Source organism: Manis pentadactyla, chromosome 4 (assembly GCF_030020395.1).
Source record: "Manis pentadactyla isolate mManPen7 chromosome 4, mManPen7.hap1, whole genome shotgun sequence".
In the NCBI taxonomy this organism is placed as follows: Eukaryota; Metazoa; Chordata; class Mammalia; order Pholidota; family Manidae; genus Manis; species Manis pentadactyla.
In genome coordinates, this window is record NC_080022.1 from 8450220 (window position 1) to 8469067 (window position 18848).

Sequence of the window (18848 nt, forward strand, 5' to 3'; positions counted from 1 at the left end):
CCTGAGGCATGGGGGACAGACTTTCCCAAAGAACATGCGGGCACTGGGAGCCCACCCTGTCCCACGAATGAGCCAGAGGTCAGAGCCGGACTGGCGGCCCTCACACCCTCTGAGCCGCACCTCCTTCCTGTGTAGGATGAGGTGGGTCCTGCGATACCTACGGCTCATTGAGCGCCTGCTGTGTACCTGTACCAGCCTTCTCACTGGGCAGTCGGCACAGTGCATAACTCTTGGGCTCTGGCCTAGACCAGCCTGGCTGAGCTGGAGTCCTGATCCTCCTGTAGACTAGCCATGTGCCTTTGGCTGTGCCAGTCAGTCTGAGCCTCAGTTTCCTATCCTCTAATTGAGGATAAGAAGAGCATCTATCTAACAAGCAGTTAGGTGTAAGGAACGCCATAGTGCATGTAAAGAACTCAGTCCAATACATGGCGCGCAGTTAAGTGCCTAATAAACATTAAGTGCTGTTATTATCATCACTGACAATACTTAGGGTTGTGTCCAGTCAGGTGGGTGTGCTGGCTCTTTATAAACTGTAAAGTGCCCTACGATGTTGGCTGGTTCTTGCCCAGGAGTGTGGGCTTGGAGCTTAGAGTCTGACCTCCAAGTGACCTGCAGAGCAACCACCCCCAACTGCTGGAGGACCAGCCCCTAGCCAGCTTCACCCACAGGCAGGGGTGCTGGGCCTCTGCCCACTCCCCTGGGGCCTCCTCCTCCCCATAAAGGGAGAAGCTGTTGCCCAGGGCTCTGGAGGCCCCACGGTGAATGGCCACCTGGGCCCCAGCCACACCCAGCATTGTGTCCTTTCCTCCCAGGGCTCTTTGTCTCTATCCTCATACTGTCCCTGGTGTTCGCCAGCCGGCTGCGCCCTGCCAGCCGGGCCCCCCTGCTCTTCCGGCCCGATACCAACATCCAGGTGCTGCTGGACCTCAAGTACAACCTGAGCGCAGAGGGCATCTCCTGCATCACCTGTTCAGGTGAGGGTTTCTGCTGGGGTGTCCACTGCAGAGTCCTGCTCTGTTTGGAGGCCAGGGCTCAAGGACTATTGGCCTGAGAGATACAAGATCCGGGATCCCCACCGCTGTGTGACCTCAGCAAACCACTCCACCTCTGGGCCTCAGAGTTTCCCCATTTCATTAACTGAAATGGTTCCCGGTGTCAGCTCTGCCCGCGCTGGGGAGACCGCAGTAGGCAGGACAGGCTTCCTGAGCCCAGGGAGTTCATTCCATGGCCAAGGGCCAGCATTGTAGTAGGAGATGGGAGCTATAGGAGGAAGAGCATGCTGCCGGGTAGTTCAGCATCACGGCAGGCTTCCTGGAGGAGGTACTGTCTAAGCTGAGGCTCAAAGAATGGGAAGGGATTAGCCAGGCTGGGAGAGAGGGAAGGAAAGGGGTCCAGGTAGAGGGAAGCAGCCGAGGTGGGCAAGACCAGGGCCAAGTTTGAAAGAGGCAGTGGCAGGAGCTAAGGCTGGCCAGGTGGGCTGGGCCGGGGCCCTCGGGCTAAAGGGAGGAGTCTGGATTTTATTCTGGTTGCCCTTAGAAGCTACTGGGGGCGTTTTGTAAGCAGAGGTGGGCTATGACAAAGTCCCCCAGGTGCTGTGCAGAGGTGGAGTAGAGAGCCAGGAGGCTGGGCAGGAGGCTGGCGATCTGGACCAGAGACCGTGGGGGCTGGGCCAGCATGGTGAGGGTGGCAGTGGAGTCAAGAGGCTCTAGGAGGCAAAATCCATAGGACTTGGTGACAGAGTGGGTGTCAGGGATGAGCAGGGAGGTGAGATTAAGATGTCTCCTTGTCGTACAGGTAATCTGGTCCAGGCCCTCATTTTACAGAGGAGCCTGAGGTTGGGGATGGCGGGGGGAGGTCATCCCAAGGTCACCGAGCTTTGCCAGGGTGGTTAGAGACCAAATGAGAAGATGCTTGGGCGAGTGCTTCCAGCTCCTGGGAGACGTCCCACCGACTGCTGTAATTGACTTCATTTAATTAGGGTGGTGTTCAGATTAACCTGTCCTTCCCCTTGGTAATGGCATTAGCCAAAAGCATAATGGACTGCAGCGCAGAGAGGCGCCTGAGGAGCCCCTCCTAAATTGGAGCCAGCCCTTGTCACAGTCCTGGCTTCTCTCCCTCCCTGTCTGGGCACGAGAATTAGCGCTCCATTATCACTCCTGCTACAAGGCCTCCTGCCACCCGTCAGAGCCTGGAGGCAAAAAGCTGCGTCCACTCCCATTTCACAGATGGACAGACCCCAGGACAGTCCCGGGTTCCTGGAATCATCTGGATAAGGGCCAGGACCCCAGCCCAAGTCCAGCCCCCAGCCTCTTGTGTCTCTGAGCTCTCTGAACTGCCTCTTAAAGGGACCCACCCCTTCAGGGCATAGCAAAAAGAGCTTCGCCTTTAGGGGTGGACGGGGACCGGATCCCAGTGGGCTCTGCGTCTCACTTCCTGAGGTCACATGACCTCCCCAAGCCTCTGCTTTCTTCTTCATCAAATAGGGTTAATAAGAATGACCTTCTAAGATTATTGCAAGGGTTAAAAAAAAAAAAGCAAAAACTTCAACCCAATGCCTGGGGCAGAACAGGCACAGTCCCCCCATCCTCTCTGCTAGTTGGTGATGTTCCTTTTCTAATTGTTCCTGTTTATTGAACATTTATCACAGCCAGATGTGCTGCCTAGTGTGTGAGATGCAGCATCGCACTGGCCCCTCAGCCCCCTCTGGGGGGGCAGTGTCACCCCTGTCGACAGGAGGGGAGTGGGGTATGGCGAGGGTGGATGGCAGACTTCAGAGTATCTTTGGGTAGGACCGGCAGATGCCTTTCTTTTGCCTAAAGATTCCTATAAATACAATATTTGGTGTTTTTTCCAGTTCCATCTAGTATCTTTCAGACCCCTGACACCACCCACCCCAGCTGAGGGCCCTGTCCCTGTCCCTGGGGCTCTCACGTATTCCAGCCTCTGGCCTCCCCTGCCAGGCCCAGCCCGGGAGGCCCTGCTGTCCATGACACAGTGTGGGGGGTAGGTCTGTTCCAGGAGAAGCCCCACAGCCTGCAGAACAACATCCGGGCATCCCTGGAGAAGAAGAAGAGGGGCTCCGGCGTCCCCTGGGTCAGCCGGCCCGAGGCTACGCTGCTGGGTCAGTGGGGAGTGTGGTGCAGCTGGGGTGGGGGGTATGGGGAGATCCTCCCTGTGCTGGGGTCCTGGGCCCTGTGGGGAAGGCAGGTGAGTTCCTTCTCGGATTTGCCTGGGAAGACAAGAGCCTGTGTTCTGGCGCCACTACGGATAGATGGGTGGGGGGTGAACTTGGGGCCCTCACCCCCTGCCCCCAGCTCCCCAGGGACAGAACATGAACCACCATGCCCCCTGCTGCCCTGTGCTCCTTCCCTGTGCAGCAGACCATCCTGTGGGTCTCGGGGAGGACAGGGGCACCCTGAGCCCTGGATGCTGGCACACCCTGGCAGGGAGCTCCAGCAGAGTGGGATGCGGGAACACCTGTGGGAATCACCCCCCTCCATGGGGCAGTTCTCTGTGTCCATGTCACCCCATGGCCATTGTCACCTTGTGACCGCCACTGTCACTACCAGCACTGACCCAACCATTCACACACTGGGCACCGCATTGTTGGCATCACTGTGCTGCTCCATTCAGGACACCTTCAGCATGACTTTGGCCATCGTGGTCACTCCACCCATGCTGCCACCCCATCTCGGTGACCCCCCGTGCCACTACCCCATCGTGGTCACCACTGCCACCACCTCTCCTTCCATCTATGCTACCACCCCATCCAGGTGCCCCCCACCAGCAGCCCCCTACCTCCATGATTTCCATGGGCTCAGTCCGATAGGAGCAGAGCCAACATTGGGAGATGAGCCCGAAGTCAGGGCTCAGCCCCTCGGCCAGCAGAGCCGAGGGTGGGCAGCTCCAGGGTCACGGGAAGCCAGGCAAGGTGACTCTCCACCCCTCCACCCCTCACTTTTCCCCTAGACTCCCCAGGCACTGTGTATGTCTCCAAGGTGAAGAGTAAAGGCCGCCCAGCTGTCTACAGGTTCTCCCTCAACGCCAGCCTGCCTTCCCCTTGGCAGATGGTGTCCCCCGGGGACGGGGAGGTGCCCTCCTTCCAGGTGAGCCTAGTCTGTCATGACATGAACCACCATGCCCCTGTGGGGGCGGGGGTGGCCTTCAGTGCCACCCACAGGGCAGGGCAGGGAGCAGGGTCTATGAGGACGGAGCTGCTGCTGCAAGCAGGTGAGGACCCTCCCCGCCCTCAGCCAGGTCTGTGGCAGGGACCCCCAGAGTGGTGAGATCATGGGCTTCCAAGTCACCCGACCTGGGTTCGAATCCTGGCTCTGCCATTTATAATCTGTGAGTCTTTGGGCAGATTACTTCATCTTTCTGAGCCTCAGTTTCCTCATCTGTGAAATGGTATGAAAAGTGCCAGCCAGGAGTTGGAGGTACATGAGGTAAGGCCTGTGCAGGACATAGTAAGTGCTCAGTAAACAGTAGGTGGTATGATGTCACTGGCGGCTGCTCCAGCTCCCCAGGAAAGAGCCTCCGAGGCCAAGCCGGTGTCAGTGTTTCCTTCACGCAAGTCATTTGTTTCTCTATCATGTTACACCCTCCAGGGTGATGGGGACGGGTGTCAACTCACTTGCTCGGGGTTTATATTTCCATTCAGAAGAGGAGGTGTCAGAGGCGTTTCCTGAGCCTTTGCGTGGCTGTGCCCACTGCCTAGGCGCTTTCCTTCCAACATGCACTTGGCCAACTCCTCAGTAGGTCTCGGCGCTGGCTCACCCCTCGTGTGGCCTCCACCTCCCCTGCCCATCTACCCCGTGTTTTATCATCCCAATTATTTGATTCATGGCTCTTAAAAGAATCTGAAGCCATCGTAATTGGCAGCTCTGCGAGAGCCGGGACCAAACCCGTCTTCTCACTGCTGGAGCCTCAGAGCCCAGCTCAGCCTGGCATGGCATAGTTGCTCCGTTGAAGGAAAGACTGAGGCTCAGAGAGAGAGGGAAGGATTTGCCCAACTCTAAGACTCGAACCCAGGCCCCCGGAGCCTCTGCCCGGGGCTCTAGCCCCGCCTCGGGGGGCTGGGACAGAGTAGGACACGCCCAGTGGGGAGGGGCTGGAGCCTGAGGCGGGGCCCAGGCAGAGGCAGCCTCCCGGAGTCACGTGTCTTGTCTCTGTCAATCCACTGCTTAGGTGTATAGAGCGCCTTTTGGTAACTTCACCAAGAAGCTGACCGCTTGTATGTCTACAGTAGGGCTGCTCCAGGCGGCGAGCCCCTCCCGCAAGTGGATGGTGACAGCCTTGGCCTGTGATGCCAAGCGGGGCTGGAAGTTTGACTTCAGTTTCTATGTGGCCACCAAGGAGCAGCAGCACACCAGGTAACAGAGCCTTGCAGACAAGCCGGCTGCCACCAGCCAGGCCCACTTGTGTGCCCGCATCCCCATAGTCACGAGATGTCAGCAGGCACCCTTAAGGAGGCCCGTCGGTTTCCATACATCTGTTCGGATGTTTCTCTGCCCAGGACCAGGGAGTGGGAGCCCTGGCAAAGGCCTGCAGTCTGCTCCCTCCCCTGCCGCTGGCTCCTGATGGCTCCGCGGGAGGCACAGTGGCCATCCCCAGGCTCCTGGGCGTGCCACGCAGTTCCCGGCTCAGGGCTTTCACGTTTGCTGTTCCCTCTGCCTAGAATGTTCTTCCTAGCTCCTGTGTGATTGACTTCTTCTCAAGATGTCTTCTTCAGGTCCCTACCCCGATGTCCCCTCCTGGGAGAGGCTGACCCAGGCCAGAACTCCCTCCCCTGTCTAAAACAGCCGCACCCAGTCTCTACGCATATCAGCCCACTGGCCCCATCACCACCTGGAATCGTTCTGGTCTGGTTTGCGGCCTGCCTTTCCTCAGGAGCACGTGGGCATCCTGCAGTGGTGGGCACCCTGACTGTCCATGCTGTATCTCCAGCCCCTCGCTCAGTGTCTGGCACACAGTAGGTGTTCAGTAACCACTTGCTGAATGAGTATGTATGTGCTTTACTTCCTCTCCAAGACACTATCCATGTTTGCAATATATATAATATACTGAAAAATAATTTTTAATGTCCCCCCTTCCTTAGACTGTAAGGTGACAGAAAAGAGAACGTGTCTGTTTTACTATATATACTCAGGCCCTGCCGAGTGCCTGGCATGAAATAAGTGCCCCACGTACTTAAGAATACTTAATGAGTGACTGCACTCTATGCCTCGGGGGCCTCCAAGCAGCTGGGCATCCTTGCCCAGGGTTTGTCCCCTATGTTCTGACCAGGGCCCTACGTTCATTTATCCACTGAGGTTGTATTAGCTGAGGGACTGCTCTTCTATCCATTCATTCATGTAACACACATTGGGCACCCACTGTGTGCCAGCACCATGCTAGTGCTACGGATACAGTGGGAAATAAGACAGATGTGGCTCCTGGCCTCAGGCCCCCTCGCAGGAGACAGCAGCTAACAAGTAAACCGCAGTGTCCATACAAATTACCACACATGCTTGGAAGGAAAGGGCCCGCTGCCATATCCAGAGAATGGCAGTGCGGGCCTTGCATGGGTGACACATGGGGCTGTGATCTCTGACAGGGCCTGGACTCAGGGCGTCAAGCACCACGTGAGACTGAACTCTCGGGGCAGAGTGCATGGTGTGGAGGTGGGGGCATGACCAAAACAGGCATCATGGGCCCTTCCAGCCTGGTGCATCTTAGCTCAGGTGATGGGGGGTCCCTCTACTTGTCCTCTCCTGAGCCCAGGCCGGGGATCACTCTGCCTACACAGTAGCAACTGGGGTCAGGCTTCCTGGACGAACTTAGAATATTCTAGAAGGAACCTTGAGCCACATCAGAGTCAACAGTGAACAACCTGACCCTGGAACCCTTTTCTCAAACAGAATTTTGAGGTTCCGTAACTCTTCAGATTAAGTCAGGGCAGGGGCTTCTGAGATGGGACCCCCAAAGCTGGTCCTGGGGCCTCTCTGCAAACTCTTGCACCCCCTGGAGGGGCAGTTTGGAAGCCACTGGTCTCCACCCCTCATGCCACAGGTGGAAGATGGGCACACAGAGGGGAAGGGCATTGAGCAGGGCCATATGGTGGGCCTTGGCAGAGGCCTCCAAACCTCAGCTCCCAGCCTGAGACCAAATCTCCGTGCTGCAGAAGCCCGAGGCCGTCCCTGGCAGTCTTCTAGCCCCTGTACGTGGCCTCACCTGCCTCGCTTCCCCAGCTCCTTCTAGCCTTCCTGGCTTCAGTCTGGCCTCCTTTGCCTCCACAGGAAACTCTACTTTGCCCAGTCTCACAAGCCCCCTTTCCACGGGCGTGTGTGCATGGCACCTCCCGGCTGCCTGCTCAGCTCCAGCCCTGACGGGCCAACCAAAGGCTTCTTCTATGTGCCCAGTGAGAAAGGTACATGGGGGAGGCTGCAGTGGGGCCTCAGGAGGCAGGGCCCTGCCTGCCTGTACAGATGTCACTCCCTCTGCAGTGCCCAAGGCCCGTTTCTCTGCTACCTTCGGCTTCAACCCCTGCGTGAACACTGGCTGCGGGAAGCCAGCAGTGCGGCCGCTGGTGGATACAGGGGCCATGGTCTTCGTGGTCTTTGGCATTACTGGCATCAACCGCACGCGGCAGGTGGACAACCATGTCATCGGAGACCCGGTACATGGGCCCACTTAGGGCAGATGCCAGAGGGCCCAACAGTACCAGCCTAGGGGCCCACCGGGCCCCAGCTCCCCACATTCCCTCTTGGATTCTTGACCGCTCATGCAGTCCAGACAGGACGCCCAGGGACCCCTTGGGCACCATTTCTCCTGAGGACTGAGCCGGGTTGAGCTCTCAGAGTCACCCAGGAACCTGGGTGTATTTGGGGCCTAAGCTGGCTGGCCCTCACTATTAGGGACTAGAACAGAAATAAGGGAAATACACAAGTGTAAGCCTCCCTGACCTTTTCCTTCTGCAGGAGTCCCTTCCCTGGGCCCACAGCCCTTGCTGCACGCCCTCTGCTCTCTGTGGTCTCCTCCTGTTGTCCGTGTTGTGCCCTCTGCTGGGCTCTTGGACATTTTGTAGGAGAGAAGCTGTGGTTAGGTCTGCCTGGCCCACAATGGGTGCTGAGCACGTGGTAGGAAGGACTGTGCATGGAGGTACGGTGGTAACTCCTGCCTGGAGAAGTCAGTCTGGGTATATGAAGTAATTCGGGAGCCAGGTAGAGTCAGGAGGGATCTGTCTGTTCAGTCCAGACCGTGAGTCTGCAGATGGTCAGAGGAGGGGTGGGGAGGCCAGGAGGAGACAGGGCCGAGGATGGAGGGCAGGTCGGATTTGCTCTGCAGAGGGCAAGGAGAAAGCAGGCAGCCAGGGTGAGAGTGCTGTGAGGACAGCAAAGGGGGGAGTTGAGGGGTCTGTGCAGGAGGTGCTGGTGGGGGCAGGCAGAGCAGGTTCAGGCCGGGATGGGGGCAGCCACGTAGACGGCTCGGCCCGAAGGCAGCAGTCCCAGGGGTGGGACCCAGGACGGAGTTCCCGACTCACTGAGTGGCCCCTGCCGGCTTGTGTTTCCTTGGGAAAGGGCAGTGTCATCTATGACAGCAGCTTTGATCTCTTCAAAGAAATTGGGCACCTGTGTCGCCTCTGCAAGGCTATTGCGGGTAACTCGGAGCTGGTGAAGCCAGGCGGGGCCCAGTGCCTGCCCTCAGGTGCGTGAGGAACCAGTTTCTCAGAGGGAGGTGCACTGGGAAGGCGATGGTCCGAGGGTGGGCAGCCCCACGGACACATATGCCTGGCATGTGGGTATCTCAGCACACACACGTCTGCACTGGAGTGTGTCTGCCCGGGGCCGAGGATGGGTGGGGGTGGGGGTGGGAATTTTCCAGCCGAGGGCAGGCTGGTGTGTGAACATGATTCGGCACAGAGGTGCAGGTGGGGGGCGGGGTGCAGCGTGCCTGCACACCTATAGGAGTAGCTTTTCCAAAAAGTTGGGCACAAGGGTAAGGGTGGGCCATGAAGGACCTGGTGAGGTCAGGCCAGGGCTCCCACAAGCGGATGCAGAAGTCCTTTTCCACCCCTGTGGTGAGTGAGGGACATCGCCGGTGGTTACAGACACTTCTAGACCGGGGACACTGGGGGAAGGGTACGTGCTCCTGCCACACTGACACATCGGTTGAAGTCCATGTGCATGGGTGGGATGGGGGAGCTGCTCTTTCTAGTCCCCACCCGACACGTCCCGCTTCTCCCCACAGGCTACAGCATCTCCTCCTTCCTGCAGATGTTGCACCCTGAGTGCAAGGAGCTGCCCGAGCCCAACCTGCTCCCAGGCCAGCTGTCACACGGGGCGGTGGGCGTCAGGGAGGGCCGTGTGCAGTGGATCTCCATGGCCTTCGAATCGGTGAGCCCCCAGCAGCCTCACCAGGCACAGTGTGGAGCACCTGTCCCGCGTGTGTCACCTTTGATTCCTGGCCCCCGTCCCGGGTCAGAGGGCCTGTCCTTCAGAGGGGGATGCTAAGGCCCAGAGGGGTGAACGTGCTTGTCCATGGTCACCCAGTTAGTGTCAGCATCAAGGGCTAATCCAGGCCACCCGACCACACAGCTCTACCCTTTCCACCACAGAGGCTGCCAGCCAGTTCCTGTGCGACTCCCTCCCTACCTGCCCAGGGGCCACACCATCCTTCACATCCGCTAAGCTGGAGGGCCGCGTGGGGGAAAGGGCTGGTACAGTCCAGGACACTCCCCTCTGTACTGTTGCAAGTCAGGATTTGGGCCCCAGACCCCCATGCTGGGCCTTCCCCGGGAGAGCTCAGAAGCCTGGGACTGACCATCCACACACCTCGCTGCCTCCTCTGTCACCTGGGCTCCTGGGCTCCGTCCCCCAGGGCACCGTGCATGTGCACACACACCTGACCTGGGCATCCACAGGCCTCTTGGCTCTGGCACTCGGTAAATGAGGCTTGCCAAGTCTGTGCCTGCTGCCTCTGTGCTGAGACCCAGGTCCGTCCTGGCTCCGACCCTGGTACATACACTGTGTCCTTGAGCAAATCACTCGTCCCCTTCAGCCTCTGGCTCCTCCTCTAAGGAGCTGGGTGACGGTGCCCTGCCCTCCACCTGGCAGGACTGAGAAGCAGCAGAGAGGTCACATGAAGGTGCTGAGGAATGAGAATAATGATGACAAGGTTGTAAGGAGAAGCCAGTTCTTCTTCTCTGGCCCCCAGCCCCGCTGTCCCTCCCACCATCTGCCACCCCACACAAGCAACCACACCACTGGCCACCAGCACGGAGGCCCCCGGAACACTCCAGAGTGTCAAGGAGCCCCGTGAAGAGGCAGACGCCAGTTTAAAGCCCTGGGCAGTATTTTTTAATCGTAATAAAATATGCATAATAAAATAAACTATCTTATTAATTTTTAAATGTACGGTTTGGTAATAATAAGTACATTCACATAGTTGTGCAACTATCAGTACCATCTATCTCTAGAACTTATCTTGCAAAACTGAAACTCTGTCCCCATTAAATATTAACCCCCCACCCCCCACCCCAAGCCTCCAGCACCCACCCTTTTACCTTCTGTCTCTATGGATTTGACTCCTCTAAGTCCCTCAGATAAGCAGAATCATAGTATTTGTCTTTTTGTGACTGGCTCTTTTCACCTAGCATGAAGTCCTCCAGGTTCACGCATGTTGTAACGTATCAGAATGTCAGAATGTCCTTTTTAAGGTCGAAGCCCCAGACAGTTTGAGAGAGGAGCGAATCCCTGCTCAGGCTCCCTATGCCTGGACGTCACTTCCACGCTGACCCCCACCAGCACTCAGACACACACATGCACACAGACACACTGCAGGCTGCCTTGTGCTCGGGGAGAGCAGCCTCGGGCAGTGAGGTAACTTATGTGAAGGTTCAGAGCAGGGTGAGGGCCCGTCTCTTTCCTTCCGCATTCCCTGGACAGCTCCTGGGCTGGGTGCTGGGAACCCCTGGACTCAGTTTAGCCCGGAGAAGGGCAGTGAGCTGGGCAGTGACAAGAGCATGGGGAGGCAGCACCAAGGGCTTGTAGAGCCCAGCAGGGGCTGTCTTGGGGCATCAAGGAAGGCTTCCTGGAGGAGGTGGTGATGAGTTCCCTAGGCTGAGAGGGAACAGCATATGCAGAGGGTGTGACTCAAAGCATGGGGGCTCCGGGAGCTGCAGGTTCTGTTCGAAAGTGACAGGGACTTTGGTTGCATCAGAACCTGCTGCCACTGTAAGAATCACACACGCACCCAGAGGATGGTGTGGGGGGTAACCTTAGATTGGGTCGTCCTTCACCCCCATGACACACCCTCTGCAGGTGGGCAAGGCTGGCCGCATCTGGACCAGCCGTCACCAGGGAAGGGTGACTGGGCCACAGCTGCACGCCTGTCTCACTGCCCTGTGTCCCCCACAGACCACGTACAGGGGCAAGTCCTCCTTCCAGACCTACTCGGACTACCTGCGCTGGGAGAGCTTCCTGCAGCAGCAGCTGCGGGTGTTCCCCGAGGGCTCGGCGCTGCGCCGCGGCTTCCAGACCTGCGAGCACTGGAAGCAGATCTTCATGGAGATCATAGGCGAGCGCGGCCCAGCCCTTCACCCCAGGACCGCAGTGGGGTGGGGAGGTGACCTGGGGCAGGGAGGGCACCGGGTGGCCTGTCTGAGCCGCAGCTTGTCGTCTTCTCCGTCCTGGCCAGGAGGCCTGGAGAACTGGAATGACACAGTCCAGGAACACCAGTCAGAGGCCAGAGCTTCGGTCTCCTTCTGCTGGGGGCCACCTGGCCACATTCTCTGATCTTGAACTTCCCCACCTAAAAAGTAATCCTAATGGCCGTTATGGCAGCTCTCCGTCACTATGGACCCTTCTCGGTGCTGGGCCCTGTGCTCAGGGCCTGGCCTGTGTTCTTTCTTTGAAGGAGGCCTGTAGGGTAGGTGCTATGATAACCCCACTTTACAGATGAGGCAGTGGAGGCTCCGGAGGTCAGGGGCTCACCCAGAGTGACACAGCTGGCTGTGACTGTGCCCATCTGGGTGGCCCCAGTGACCTGTGAACAATGGGTTTGGGGGGTCTGTAGGCACCCTGCTCTTCCAGGCCGACTGAGGCCCTGCTGTCCCACGTTGCAGGGGTGCAGAGCGCCCTGTACGGCCTGGCCCTCTCCTTACTCATCTGTGTGGCCGCAGTGACCGTGTTCACCACCCACATACTGCTCCTGCTGCCTGTGCTCCTGAGCATCTTGGGTAGGTAGCTGAGGGGGGGGGGCATCATCTGGGGGCCAGACACAGGCAGGGTTCTCACTGATGGAGTCAGCAGGTCTCTCCCAACCCTGACCTGTTGCAGCTGCTCAGGGAAGGCCTCCCCCACCCCATCCCCAGGCACAAAGACCCCTCCCTGCGAGGTGCTGTCTCAGGACTGTGCCCCACTGATCTGTGGGTCCCCTGATGGGTAGGAGCTCTGGGCCCAGTGAAGTACTGCACCTGTCCCCTCCCTTGAGCCCCCTGTCCTGTCTCTGCTCGTCCTTCCTGTCAGTAGAGGTGGGGGCTCCACTCCAGACTTCACCCCATTCCCCAGGGCCCTCTGAATTCATTCAGCACCTCTCCAGGACTGTGTGTGTGAGGCGGGGTCCAAGCTGCCTCCCTGCTGTCCCTGCCCCCTGCAGGCATCGTCTGCCTGGTGGTGACCATCATGTACTGGAGCGGCTGGGAAATGGGCGCCGTGGAAGCCATCTCCCTGTCCATCCTCGTCGGCTCCTCCGTGGATTACTGCGTCCATCTGGTTGAGGGCTACTTGCTGGCAGGAGAGAACCTGCCCCCCCACCAGGCTGAGGTGAGCACCCTGCCTGCCCTGCCCCCAGGAAATCTTCCCCTGCCTTGGTGCAGCTGAGGGACCCCCAGTACCTGACTCCACCCAGGCTGTATCCTGGGGGCTGAGGTTTCCATGGCCATCTCCACCCCAGGGGCTCAAGCGCCAAGGCAGCTAGCCCCATGGAAGCAGTGCTGTGGGCCTCGGGCAGGCCACTCCCCCAGCCTCTGCCTCTCCAGGTGAGCATGAGGGGCTGGACCAGGTGATGGCCGAGGGCCTTTGCGGTTCTTCGGTTCCCCAAGTCCAGGGCTCGTTCTCCAGCCCAGGGATCAGAGAAGGGCCATTCTAGTCCTGACCCGGAGGCTGCCAACCCTCCCTGCAGCCCTCTGTGGCTTAGGAGGACCTGCCCATGTAGTCAGTGCTAAAACCAGCTCTTGATCTCTTAAAGGTTTTGTTTTTTCCTAGTTTGGAATTGTATTAGTGTGAAAATGTTCATAAATATGTAAGTTAAATCAGTTATACATTTAGATGCTTTTGGTCCAAAGAAAGAAATCCATTCCAATCAGGGCCACTAATAAGGAACTCTGGTTAATGAGGACCTACTATGCCAGTCATCAGCATCCTGGTTGTCATAGCAACAGTTACTACTGTGCACTGTGCGCTGTTGTAAGGGAATCATTCTCATCTTCACCCCAACCCTGGGGGTAGCTGCTGTTATTATCCCCACTTATGGAGGCAGAATCAGGGGCCTCCAGGGGCCAGGCTGGGCTTGGGCAGGGTGTGCTGTATGGACCCAGGGATGCAGGGGTACCTGTGGGCATCTGGTCCCCAACCCCAGCTTTGCTCTCATCCTGCACCCAGGATGCCCACTCGCAGCGCCAGTGGCGGACGCTGGAGGCCGTGCGGCACGTGGGCGTGGCCATTGTATCGAGTGCCCTCACCACCGTCATCGCCACGGTGCCCCTCTTCTTCTGCATCATCGCCCCGTTCGCCAAGTTTGGCAAGATCGTTGCACTCAACACAGGCGTCTCCATCCTCTACACGCTCACCGTCAGCACGGCCCTGCTGGGCATCATGGCGCCAGGCTCCTTCACCCGGACCAGGACTTCATTCCTCAAAGCCCTGGGTGCCGTGCTCCTGGCGGGGGCCCTGGGGCTGGGTGCCTGCCTTGTGCTGCTCCACAGTGGCTTTAAGATCCCCCTGCCCAGCGGGACCTCTCTATAGCCCTGGCACCTGGGTCCTGACTCTTGCACACCTTGGTCCAGCACATGGGGAATGAGACCTTGTTCTCTGAGCCCCCAGAGGCACTTTGTTTCCCAGCTCGGCTCCAGCCTGTATGTCCCAGGCCTGTGCTGGAAGGTGCCCTTTGGCCCAGCTTGGGAGCTGACACCTGCCTGTGTAGCCCACACTGCCTTCATCACAGCACCGAGCCAGAGCAGGGTGGGGGTGCTGGCTGCCACCCCACCCCACCCCACCCGGCTTCTAGCAGTCACCCAGGATGTCCCCAGACAGCAGAAGAGAGCAGCCCTTCTCCCGCGCCTGGTCTGGTTATTTTTGCAAGGAGCATCCCTCTCACACTGCCTCAAGGCTCACAGCAACCTTCTGAAGAGCCCCCATTCTACAGATGCCACAGCCGAGGCACCAGGAGGCCGACTGAAGGCCTAGCTGGGTCAGTGGCAGAGCCAGAGCTGCCCCCCTCCCCGCCCCCCGCCAGGGCCGTGCTGCCCTCGGGGACTTTGCAGGAAGAGCACAGTGAGTTCAAGGGCAGGGGCCTGGCTCCGCCTGCCCCTCCTCCCCTTCCCTGCAGCTTTGTGGCAGAGGCCAGTGCTGATCCTGTGCTCCTTCCCAGGCCTTTTTGGTCCTGGCCGGAGAAGACAGAGGGATTGGCCTGGGATTTTGCATGTCCTAGCCCTGGACCAGCCTCATGGGGTTCCTCCTCCCCAGTGGCTGGGGGGCCCCAGCACAGCCTTCCTCATTGATCTGGGCCCCCACCTCTCTCACCTGACTCTGGGGGTGGAATTTGGGGTGGGGGGCAGCCCCCAGGGCTGGGGAGCTGGTTGCACCTGCCACCTATTGCAGCAGACAGCTCCTATTAAACTGGAATGAAACTGCAGACCACCACCATTCACACAAGCATTTCAGCATTGCCGGTTCCATCATATTCTTAAAATTGAAAGAACTGAGTGTTTGCATGCTGTCCAACCAGAACCTGGCACAAGGGTTAAGGCTGCCCCTGGAAGGAGATGGGGGTGGGTGGAGGGTCTGGATCCTCGGGGACAGGGCACAGTGGGAGGGCCTCTGGGATAGCACTGTGGGATTGGAAACCTGTAGGTGCTCCTTCTTTTAGGGGTTCATCTGGTTCCCCAGGTGGGACATTGTTGAGCACCTTTGGTGTACATGGCACTGAGCTGGGGCACTGACCTTCCTTGGGGCAGGCGTTGTCCCCTTTAGGAAGCTGGATGCAGACTGAGCTGGGCTGGGCCCTGAGGCTGGGAGAGGCATCATCAGGGTAGCCTCCAGGCTAGCATCTAAATATTAACGGGGCTTTGGAGACACTAGACAGACCCTCCTAGTGGGCACCTGGGACCCAGAGGCACTCAGCATTTATTGAAGAAATAGCAGATCTTTGGACCCACCATCTATGGTGAAAACAACACCAAACAAGCAATTAATGGTACTAGTTGACATGTAGAAACTGTGCCAGACGCTCTTCTCCGGGTTTGTACTGGTCTGCTAGGGCAGCCATAACAAAGTGACACAAACAGGGTGGCTCATAACAGAAATGTATTCTCCATGGTTCTAGAGGTTAGAGTCCAGAATCAAGTCCTTGATCCCCCAGCAGGTGATTCCCTCTGGAGGCTCCGAGGGAGATGACAGTTTCTGCTGGTGGCCGGCAGCCCTTGGTGTTCCCTGGTTTGTAGGTGCGCCAGTCCAGTCTCTGCCTCCATCTTCATGTGCCCCTCTTTTCTCGGCAACATTCACATTGTCTTCCCTAGGATCGGCCTTGATGACCTCAGCTTGACTTGGTCATCTGCAAAGACCCCATTTCCAAGTAAGTTCATGTTCACAAGCACCGGGTTTGGGACTTCCACATGTCTTTCTGCAGGACACAATCAACCCAGAGGAGGGTTCAACAGGCATCAGCTCATTAGTTAACCTTAATGAATGGGTGCTGTCATACCCTCTTACATATGGGGAAATCAAGTCTCCAGGAGATCGCCTTGCCCAGGTCACACTGATGGTGCAGCCAGACTCTGACCCCAGCCAGCCTGTCACAGGGTGTCAACCAGTATATGTATCTCAGGGGATTGTAACAAAGGGTGATGACATTACAGGAACATTTGAGGTTGGTGGTCAAATTAAGAGGGCTGTTCTTAGAAATTCTGGAATGGAAACCCTTGAATTTGTACAGTACTTCACATTGAAGTATTCTCCCGTCCGCTTTATGTGAAACCTGAGCCGTCGGAGGCTGAGGGGAGGGTCCTGCTGTGGGGGGGATCAGGGATTGGGCAGGTCAACCCAGGGCTGTGGCTGCCCTTGCATCAAGGAGCAGGGCAACTGAGGGCTTGCATCTCTTCCAGTGACTGCTGCTCATGGAAGAGGCCAGGTGGGAGGGGGTGAGGCAGGGGAGGTGGCTGGCAAGTTGACAAGACGTCCCAGGAGGTGCTCAGAAAAAGAACAGCCCAAGACCATGTCCCCAGACCTTCTCAGTAACCTAGTTTTTGTGTGGAGGCAGTCATCTGCATATCATTTGCATGCAACCCAAATAATAATCATTTGTACAGAAACCCTTAACGTGTTTTATTGCTTTTAAGAAATAGTTTCTCTTCCCTCCCTTTGGCCTCTGGCTTTTCAGAGTGTTGTGGAATGTTGGGCAGGCAGGTCAGTGAGGAGAAGGCCAGGCCCTGGTGAAACTGTCATCTCCCCCTTCCCCAGGTGAGTCAGGCTTCCCCATATCAAAGTAACTCTCTTGTGACCCCCCATAATTCCTGCTAACTGAGTTTCCATCTTGGAGATGAACACCCCGGGGCCCAGAGAGGGGAAGGCAATCGCGTGCAGCACACCCCAGGCTGCTTTTCCTGACCCGGGGTCCCTGCCCAACTCTGCCTCCCTGCCAGGCTCACCCTCTGAGCTCAGCCTCACATCTACCTCCTCCTCAAAACTCCCATCCTGGTCCCTCTGTCCAGCTCCTGGCCAGTAATGCTTTTCCTCCCAGGAGGAGGGTCCAGGTCAAGGATGTGGGCAACTTTGGAGCTCCAGGGAACTTGTGGCCACATGCCTGGCTGCCTACTTGCCTACAGATAAATCCCCCTTCATCTTATTTGTGACTGTTGGTGCCACAAGGTCCCAGAGGCACTAACTACCATGAAAAGAACCTTGACCTTCTTTTGCTGCTGAGGCACAGCTCATGGTCTTAATGAGCTTTTGCTGAGCGCTAATGAGATGCCCTTCATTAACTTGGGCACAGCAGTTATCCTGGGGTCTGCAAGGATGTGCAGGCATTGGAGGGCTATGGAGGAGCAGAGGACATGAGGGGAACCCAAGGGAGAGGGACCCCTGCCACCTGTAAAGGTTCCCTGAGCCCCTGCCTCTCTCCCCTTGGAGGCCAGGAGATTTCAGTGAGAACCAGCTTTTTGAGAGTGCCTGCTGTGTCCCAGGCCTTACCCATGCATTCGCCAGAATGTTCACAGCATCCCTCAGAAGAGAATGTTTTTGTCCTGTTTCAGTGCTAGGGTAACTGAAGCCCAGAGACATGAAGTAACTGGACCGAGGTCACACAGCTTGTGAGTCATCAATCTGGGATCCCCAGCCGGGGCTGATGGCTCCTGGGTGTGTGCTGTCTCCCCTATAGCTTCTCAGCATGCAGCCAGATCTGACACAGACCAGACACAGCTGCAGCCAGCTCCAGGCCAGCTGGGCAGCCAGGGCTCCCCTGCCCCCACCCCCCTGCTGTCTCTGTCACCCACCTGCATGCTGGGCTGAGAGGAAGGACCTCCAGACCTAGAGTCCCAAGTCCAGAGGCCTAGCTCCAGCGCTGCCTCGGTGACCTTGAGCAAGCCACTGAACACTGATTTAATCCCCCGGAAAATGAGGCAAAATAATGTTCAGAGCTCTGACTCCCTCCACTGCTATGCTGCCAGGATCTGAGACTCCCAAAATCAAGTTGCCCCCACTGCCCACCATCGGTGGTCATCCTCCTATGAGTCTCTCTTGTTTTCATCATTGTTCACATCCAGGAAGCAGGAGAATGCCTGTTGGAGCTGTTGTCACTTCGTACATGTGCTCAGCAACTATTGAGCACCTACTCTGTGCCAGGCACCATTCCAGGCCTCGGTGATGCAAGGGAAGGCAAACAGACCCTGACCTCAGGGCCCTTGTAGTCGAGGTGGGGAAAATAACTTCCATCAAAGAGCCCTCAAGTGTATCACCACAAACCAGGGGGCCGCGAGGGAGAAGAGGGAGGGATAAGGGAACAAAGCCTGTGGCAGGGGCTGGAGAAGTGGCTTGACACAGACTTAAAGTATGACAACTTGCCTGCCTCAGTTGATCCCATAGACCCAGGCCTCCTTGACCCTAAGGACAGCCTATTGCAGGCTGGTGTTAAGACATAAAAGAAGAGATTCTTTGTATCTTGGAGGGGACAAGGCTGGAGACTTCTTGGGGCAGTGGACGGGGGACAGGGCGACACACTGAACCAGGAGAAGGCATCTGGCTGTTTCAGGAGCTCAGTCCACACACAACCTACCAAGAAAGTCAAGAGAGAGGCGAGCCAAGCACGTGGGATGGCCTCTGCACAGGGTTCTCAGACCAGCCTTGGTCACTGCGGAGAATGTTGCCCGGGAAGAGCTGAGTCTCCTTCCCCTGCCCCTGGGGCCTCCGGAGGAGTTCAGAGTGGCACTGATGCCTGCTCTAGCAGGCTAAGTACCGCGGCCTTTGTCATTCAGGGTCAGAGGAATCCAGCAAAATGCCAGCCACACACCACCGCACCTGGGGGCCTCAGGCTAGCATAGGGCCTGATGTCTCCCAGCCCTGCCCTCCTCCAAGGCTGCCTGGACTTGCCTTAGAGAC

General features: G+C 57.7%; 1 protein-coding gene across 2 annotated transcripts in view; it reads left to right on the top strand.

The window, feature by feature from the left end:
* Window positions 1–16268, top strand: part of DISP3 (dispatched RND transporter family member 3) — a 31511-nt gene extending 15243 nt beyond the window's left edge. For both annotated transcript variants that reach the window (XM_036925178.2, XM_036925179.2), the window contains exons 9-20: window positions 813–974; window positions 3008–3121; window positions 3970–4106; window positions 5188–5372; window positions 7278–7408; window positions 7485–7657; window positions 8559–8685; window positions 9229–9374; window positions 11397–11556; window positions 12104–12217; window positions 12637–12803; window positions 13641–16268. In XM_036925178.2, the coding sequence (XP_036781073.2) occupies window positions 813–974; window positions 3008–3121; window positions 3970–4106; window positions 5188–5372; window positions 7278–7408; window positions 7485–7657; window positions 8559–8685; window positions 9229–9374; window positions 11397–11556; window positions 12104–12217; window positions 12637–12803; window positions 13641–14003 (1979 nt within the window). In that variant the 3' untranslated portion in view covers window positions 14004–16268. The remainder of the gene's footprint in view (window positions 1–812; window positions 975–3007; window positions 3122–3969; window positions 4107–5187; window positions 5373–7277; window positions 7409–7484; window positions 7658–8558; window positions 8686–9228; window positions 9375–11396; window positions 11557–12103; window positions 12218–12636; window positions 12804–13640) is intronic.
* The last annotated feature ends 2580 nt before the right edge of the window (window positions 16269–18848 follow it).